The 8,411-nt window shown below is 46.7% G+C and overlaps 1 protein-coding gene across 1 annotated transcript in view; it reads left to right on the plus strand.

The window, feature by feature from the left end:
• LOC144125463 (protein argonaute-4-like) overlaps positions 1-7,557 on the plus strand; it is a 90,370-nt gene extending 82,813 nt beyond the window's left edge. Inside the window, exons 7-8 of the mRNA XM_077658848.1 lie at positions 5,558-5,785; positions 6,733-7,557. Coding sequence (XP_077514974.1) covers positions 5,558-5,785; positions 6,733-7,047 — 543 coding nt within the window. The 3' untranslated portion in view covers positions 7,048-7,557. The remainder of the gene's footprint in view (positions 1-5,557; positions 5,786-6,732) is intronic.
• The last annotated feature ends 854 nt before the right edge of the window (positions 7,558-8,411 follow it).

An 8,411-nucleotide genomic window follows, 5' to 3' on the forward strand; every position in this document is an offset into this window, starting at 1 on the left:
GGTTTGGCTACTACACGAGTGTTCGACCCGCCCAATGGAAGCCCATGCTTAACGTCGACATGTCAGCAACAACATTCTACGAGTCGTTTCCACTGGTCGACTTCATGTGCAGGTTCTTAAGCGACAGCCGTCGTGTGTTGACGCCCGCAGACTTCCGGTCATTGCGCGACAACCAGTACGTGCGCCTGAATAGGGAGCTCAAGGGACTCCGTGTCAAAGTGACGCACCTTCCGTACCCGCGCAAGTACAAAGTGGTCAAGATCACGAGGGAACCTGCGAAGGAAATCTATTTTGAATCAGACGGTAGTCAGATCTCCGTCGCCGACTACTTCCAGAGCCGCTACAGGCGCTTGTCGTACCCGAACTTCCCTTGCGTGCAGAGTGGCAGCCCGACGCATCCGGTCTACATTCTTCTGGAGGTGTGCGAGCTGGCCGAAGGCCAGCACTGTCGGAAGAAGCTCGACGAGAGTCAGACCGCCGAGATGATCAAGCGCACGGCCAAGCCGCCAGCCAAGCGCTTCCAGAAGATTCGTCAGTCTGTGCGCGACATGGTCAGCAGCTCGGACAAGTACCTGCGAGAGTTCGGCGTCAAGATCAACACTGAGCCCACTCAGGTTGTGGGCAGAGTGCTCGACCCGCCATCTCTGGTATTTGAGAACAACACCATGTGCAAGCCGCGCGACGGTACGTGGGATCTCCGAGGGCAGCGTTTCTACAAGGCGATGTCCATGACAAAGTGGATTGTTCTCAACGTGAGCCGCTTCGCGCACAAGGATTCCCTGGAAAACTTCATCAGGATGCTGATCCGCATCGGCCAAGAACTGGGCATGCGCATTGCGCAGCCGCTTGCGGTCATCACGTTCGACACAAACCGCCAGCCCATGCGGACCGTTCTCACGGAGCAGCGCAAGCAGTACCCGCAGTTGGAGATGGTTGTGGCAGTGATAACAAAAGCCACGAACTACGCTGAGATCAAGCAGGTGGCAGAGACTGAGCTCTCTCTGCGCACACAATGCATCTTGGACAACAACGTGGTCCAAAAGTGCAACGCAGCGCTCATCCAAAACCTGTGCCAGAAGATCAACGCCAAGATGGGCGGTATCAACAATAGTCTCCTGATGCAGGAGAAGCCGAAGCTGTTTCATAGGCCCGTGTTCGTCATTGGAGCAGACGTGTCGCACCCATCGCCTGGAGACAAGGTGAGGCCATCCATCGCCGCGTGCGTCGGAAGCCTAGACACTGTACCGTCCAAGTTTCACGCCACCATTCGGGTACAGATTGAAGACTCCGAGGCTAAGGCGCGTGTGGAAATCATTAGAGACCTGAAGGACATGATCAAAAAATTGCTACTGGCTTTCCACCGCGCCACCAGGCACAAGCCCGAGCGGATCGTCTTCTACAGGGACGGAGTGAGCGAGGGGCAGTTCTTGGAAGTCCGTAACTATGAGGTAAGTAACTGCGCCTACTACTATACTGTGCCCACTAAACGCTCATCTTGTTAAGACAGTTTTTCCCGCATTCAATGTCACTAGTGTCATTGGATAACCTTTGTCTTTGGAGAAGCCGACTAGCTGTGCATATACGTAACGACACCGAATTGATCTCCACAGGGATATAATTTCAGGACATCCAGGATATTCATTTCTGGAGACGTCTTGTCGGCGTTAGTTGACCTCAGCTTGATCGTTTCTCTTCAAAAGGTGGTAAACATCCAAGACTGAGGCCTCTGGCGCGGTTTTGTACGTATCCGCTCCGCCTCTCATCCTTCTTACACACGGGCGATTATAACTGCTGTGCAGTTGACCGTCCGTTGAGCTGAACGACAGTTCGAGGTGTTATACCCGTGCCACACGGTCAAGTTTTATGTCAATAGTTACTTAGTAAATCAATTTTTAACGCAATTGTCGCGGTGCCACACACTTGTATTTCATGACATTAGACAGACTAACTGGCGTTTGCGACCTTCTGAGTTCGCCACACCTCATTCGCCCGAGATCTGTATACTCTTTTCGCCATTCCGCATGCGGAAAGACATGCAACTTTTTTGTGCGAAGTCACTACCCAGAGTATAATCGTTTATTCATAAACAACACTATTTTTAATAGGAATTCATATGTACTGTTATCCTGTGAGCTGACACACGAGTTCTACTTTTACACACTTGTCAAGCAAGAACAGTGGCATTTTCTACAAAATAATTTTTATATTATATTTGAAGGGCATTGCTGTTATACTTTCTCATTAACACTGTTTATATTCAGGGCTTTTTTTTACTGCCTTGAAGGCGGTATCGTCACCGTGACTAGTTAAATTATTTATTTACTTATAAACAGATACCTTATAGGCCTCTGGAGAGGCATTGTGTAAGGGGGCGATACAGAAGTTAGTGAGAAATAGCCCAGAAATCCAAAAATCATATTAAAAGTACAGCAAAACACACAAAAAACAGGTGAGTTTAGATAAGATATCGCAATTCAATAACAGGGATAAAAGTAAAAAAACCACTCTGCTTCATGAAACAAAAACAGGAGAAATGCACGAAGATTTATACAAAAGCCAAAGAAAACATATCAGGCATAAATGAGCAAAGCTGCGCATCACGAAACCGAAGAGGCAATAGTCTCAAGCTGCTGAAAACGAAGTTGTACGAATCCTGAGTATTTAAATGACGTGCTAACCGTTATCAACGAAATGTTTGGGTAGATGTTCGCGAAAGGGGTCTTGATTAGCCTGCAGGGCGGTGCAGTCCGGAAGATCGTTCCAGAGACGAATGGCACGCGGGAGTGACGAGAAGTTGAAATCATGTGTGTTGCCATAAATTCGGCATAGCTTCAGTTATAAGTAGGAGGGACGTTGTAGATGTGCTGGCGGTGAATCAGTGGCATGGACGTATTTGTGAAAGATAGATAAAAGGGCAGTCTCGCGACGAATTTGCAAAGGATGCATGGAGCGAAAGTTTGATCTTCAGTTGGGTTGCACTGGACTGATAACTGTAATTTTGCCAAAATGAGACGACAAGCCCGATTCTGGACAGCTTCCAACTTCTCTATTAGATATTTCTGATAAGGTGACCAGATGGATGAAGTGTACTCTAGCTGCGGTGCTACAAAAGTAATATAGGCTTGTTTACGCATGTCAGGGGTAGTGCATAGCAGGTTACGGCGAAAGAAAACTAGTGACCGGGAAGCATTAGCGAAAGTGGTGGATGTGTGTTCAGCCCGAGAAAAGTTTGGTGAAATATGGACGCCTAGATGCTTATACTGCGTATTCCGAGCCAATGTATCGTTATTATTGCGGTATGGAAAATTCGAAGTTGCGCATTTTCGGCTAAAAGTAATTATATTACACTTAGAACTGTTTAGTCATTAGACACGTTTTACACCAGTCGTTTATGCAATCGAGGTGACTTTGAAGTTCAAGGTGGCCATTAGTAAATTTTATTGGTCAATGAATAATGCAGACGTCAGCAAATATGTGTATCTAAGATGAGATTATTGCTGGCAGGTTATTAATGTAAATTATTAATAGTAATGGACAGAGGAGGCTTCTAGCGCCGCGCCCGATGTAACATCGCAAACAGGAAATTAATACTTGTTAACAACGGTGTACTGCTGGCAATTAGAAAGAAAACTACGGACCCATGACAGAGTTAAAGAATGTAATTTAAGCGCACAAAGCTTAGATATTTGTCGGCAATGTTCTACCAGATAAAATTCTTTGGCAAAGCCCAAAAAGGTGGAAGTGGGCAGTTTTCGTGCGAGTGTTTGTTGCCACTTTTGAAAACCGGTACAACCTTTCCTATTTTTCAACCGGTGGAAACCTCACCTTTAGATATTGACTGCTTAAAGATATGAAGGAAGATGATTTTGGAGACAGAAATGGCATTTCTTTAGTATTTTGAATTGATTTAATCAACACCAGAAAAAGAGGGTACTAGATTATTTATCAGGTGTACTAAGCCATCAAGTGTAATGTCAACCGGCGCCATGTACGGGTAACCAAAATCAGGTACATACGAGACGTTAGGATTATCTTCTTGGGTGAAAATATATGCGAAAAACGAGTTAAATGCTTTAGGACATTCAGCATCGAAGTAGGGGGTGCTGTCAATATCATGTATTGATATATCATTACTGACACTGTTCGGACGTATTGTTTTGAAGGACTTGCTTTTATTGTTCTGAAGTAGCGCAGGAAGGGCTTTTTGAAAAAAAAAATTTTTCGTCACAAAGGCCAGAACAACAGAGGTTTAGGTAGGTTTTATATTTACCCGGCGCGCAGGGCGAACATTCGTGGTTTGTATTTTTGTACAACCGTTTTTTTTTCCTATTTCTCATGCATTGATGCTTTCTTGTAAAGCAAGTGTTAGGTTTATGATTTGATAGCGTGATAAGCGGGACATGTTTGGCTACTATTTCGGCGAGCTTGCCTCTAAATTGAACCCGCGGTTATATTCTACTGACTTATATTGAAAAGAGGGTGTCAGAATATTATCAGAAAACATTTGAATTTCGTCATTTATTGGATTGTAATCTCCTCTGTTTAGTTGCGAATCAGTAATGTCAATAAATCTGCCAATAAATAATAATGTCGTTAAATCTGGACGTGTAGCGCCAGCTCCGAAAATAATGGCATAGGCAAACTTAAGGCTACAAACATCTAGAAAGTGCGCGTGTGGCACGGGTAATAAAAGGCAGCGCCACCTGCAGTTGAGATCTCAGCTCAGTGGAGATACGCAGTTGGACCAGTCTACTGACCCGCTGCATCGGCCGAGTCGGCGGCATTTCCGGCTGCCACATCTTGCTATCTTGGCTAATATAAGTACAACTAACTTCCATTATAGTCGGATACAACTCAAGAACCCAGCAACTCAAGAACCCTGAATGGACTCTCTTGCAGCCAATGGCATAGACCAATTCTCATGAGCCTGCTTGGGTAACCACGTGGCGAATGCTAGATGAAAGGGGTTAGCCTCCCCCCTCACAGGGAAGACTATTGTCACTGCCACGGCATACACCGCATTGTCAGCCTTGAGGGTTCGTGATGATAAGCCGAAGCCATTGGCTGGAAGGGGGTCCTTTTACGGAGAAAATCGGCTTCATTCTTGAGTGTATCCGACTATATTCGGATTAGTGTAGCCAGAAAAAAAAAGCCCGTGAAGTGGCACCAGTAAAACAACGGCTGAGCGGTGTAGCCGGACGTTCCTGTACTGAATTTTTTTTGGCTCTGTGTGGTTGTTTAGAGGAGTATGCCGAGTAACTGCAGCCGACTGTTATTCATTTAAGCGTCAGTTGGAAAAGCTGCACTTCCGTTGAACTGAACGGTAGCTGAAACGGCTCGTTTAACCAGAGTACAACCGATAATAGCATTGCTTAAAAAAAACGGTGATCTTCGCACTACACTCTTTGTGAAACGACAATTGTATAAGATACGACAGCATAGTTCGTGAACATCCAAATTGTTTGGTTTACATTCTGAACTAGGTAGATATCGTGATGATTCGAATGGCCTTTCAGCCTTGACCGACATTTTTTGTTTCCGCTCTCAAATCTCGCAGGTGAGCGCTATCCGGCTGGCGTGCAAGGAACTGTCTCCCAACGAGACCTACGAGCCAGCAATTACTTTCATCGTGGTCCAGAAGCGGCATCACACGAGGTTCATGCCCGCCAACGACCGCGACGGCGTGGGCAAGTGTCGCAAAGTCCCACCAGGCACGACCGTAGATTCGGTGGTCACGCACCCGCTGGACTTCGACTTCTTCCTCTGCAGCCACTTCGGCATCCAGGTAGGCGTCCTCTTCTCCGCTCTTGTTGCGATTGTCAGCGGGAAGAAATGGTCTGCGGTGTTTTCGTTTATGAATTTGCGGAGGAAATAGTCCGGGCGCCGGCATCGCCAAAGTCGTGTCGCGTCGTTAATGCGCTACAAATTCCAGGAGCGCCTGCGGTGTAGGCCTTCCACATCTTGAGGAAACGGAAGCATGGTTTTCGAGATCACCTACGCGCGAAACTGTGACGGAAGATTTCCGCTTTACATTGAGTCCATCAGGAGCGCTGTGTGTGACTGTGACGTCATCGTTCACCTTTGGGGAAGCGATATCGGAAGTTGCGCATGGGGGGCCTCTATGGCCAGTGCTCAGTGATGCTGTCATGTGGATATGGTCATTGGTTTTTATTCTCGAGGTGGCGTCTACTGAGACATGATTGCAGAAGGTTGGGTGAAAAGAGAAGCGCTTGATGTTTAGCTCGTACGTAATTGATGGAAGCGGCCTTTAGGTCTCAAAAAACGGTCAAAAATTGATTTTTGTTTAAATAGTCGTGTCGGCTTGTATGCCTCGGTGTTTATGCTGTCCCGAAGTCGGGACACCGACATAGATGACGATGACCGACCAATGCGCTGATGACAGCCAGCCAGGAAATAATAGTTATTCACTGTATTTATTGGCGCGAGGGCATCTAAGGCCAGATAAAGCCGGAAACATGTTGTGCATGCGGCATTAGGAGCAGGGCAATTGCATGGGTTGCTCATGGGCACTGCCGGTTTTTGTATATTGCGTTTAAACACTGTCCTTCCCACGTAATGGCGCATTTAAACCGCAAACACCACGCCACACCACATCGCACCACAAGCAGGACCACACCGCACCACCACATACCTCGACACGACGCGACACAACATGACACGGCCCTTGGAATTCTCGCATGTGAATAAGTGTACTCCTCGGCGCACCCGCAGGGCACCAGCCGGCCGGCCCACTACTATGTCGTGTGGGATGACTCCATGTTCAGCGCGGACGACCTGCAGAAGCTCAGCTTCTACCTGTGCCACACATACTCCCGATGTGCAAGGAGCGTGAGCATCCCGGCCCCTGTGTACTACGCGCACCTGGCCGCCTTCCGTGCAAAACACCACATCGCCAGCAAGCTGGAGACGTCCGGCGCGGTCAGCCAGTCGTCTGAGGGCGGCGGTGACACAGTGTTGACCACTGCCCAATACGTGGAGGCCGTCAAGGTGCTGCAGGAACTGCAGGCCTCCATGTACTTCGTGTAATGGAGGAGGTTCTCCGCTGCCCCTGCATTCCGGTTACGGTGAGCCTGGAGGCGCACCACTGACGTCATACCCAACAGTTCTGGAGAAAAGCAATCTGGAACGGGAAAACGTTTAAAGGCATTTGCAGGGAGGGTGTTATATAGGGTATAGGGAGGGTATTATGAGCGCAGTGTTCCTCATATATTGTAAAATTCTACTACAACGATCAATATATCCCCAACCTACCGCCTGCAGGCTTGCATTTTTTTTTGCTATTAACGTTTTTGCTACAGTCCAAAGTGTTCCTCATTGGTTTTCTATTACAGTCATAACTGCTCGATGCGAGCAATGGAAACAGTATAAAAGGAAGATTTTTCCAGATATCGGAAGAATGGGCCTTGAATATTTCAATACCAGAATCTTACACTTTCCCAAATTTCAATTTTTTTTGTCGAAGAATGTTGGACATGTGCGCAAGACGTAGAGGACAAGATATACGTGACACGCAGTGGACATCTTCTCCCGGCCCTCTTGGCGTTGCACTGTCATGTGTTCAAGGCGCAGGTGAAGTGGTATGCATGGGATGGACGATAAAGATCACCGCTTTACGAATGCCGTATAGCAACATTTTTTAATGCGTTCTGTTGTAGTGAGAGACGACTTAACTGTTAAGTGCTGCTCCGCCCACATTAGGGCCGCTGCATCGAATTCCTCCACGAGGAAAAAATTAATCGGTTATAAATTCGTTTTGTGTTACCTAAACTAGAAGTTTACCACCAGACGAAATTAAAAACGAGAGAATTTTGATCCAAATTCTATGATCGGAACTTAAAGTGTTTCATTTTGGTTCATTGTAAGCTACACATCACAGATGCGCAACTGAATAGGAACATGAACACAAAGCGCTTGCCCTGTGTTGTGTGCCTTTCACGTGTTTAATTGCGCTTAGTTCAGCTGTGCATCTTCTATGAGCGCACAACCAAAATTTTTCGTTAAATATATATGCGCCTAATATGCTTTTTTTTGTCGTCCTAACAAAATGTTATTGACCACTGTCCGGCGATATTTTCTCTTTTTCTCGCTGCCTGCGCCCCGACTTGCTATACTCATATATGCTGTATGTATTGCAGGCAGAGAAGAACCTGAACTGAATTTAACCGGCTTTCTGCACCTTGAGAGCATTTCATAGCTGCACAAAAATGCGATCTAACTTTAAAAACCGCAGCCTTCGCGACGTTCAACTGCATAGCCGTCAGCTAGTTGTCAAGCCCCGCGGGTGTCCCTTTGCGATAGATAGAGCGAGAAGCCCTTTAATTTAAACAAGAGATTTTAGCTCGCATGCTACACTCTAAACACAAACAAACGCCTATATGGGAGTAAGAAAG

The sequence above is a fragment of the Amblyomma americanum genome, chromosome 1, assembly GCF_052857255.1.
Source record: "Amblyomma americanum isolate KBUSLIRL-KWMA chromosome 1, ASM5285725v1, whole genome shotgun sequence".
In the NCBI taxonomy this organism is placed as follows: domain Eukaryota; kingdom Metazoa; phylum Arthropoda; class Arachnida; order Ixodida; family Ixodidae; genus Amblyomma; species Amblyomma americanum.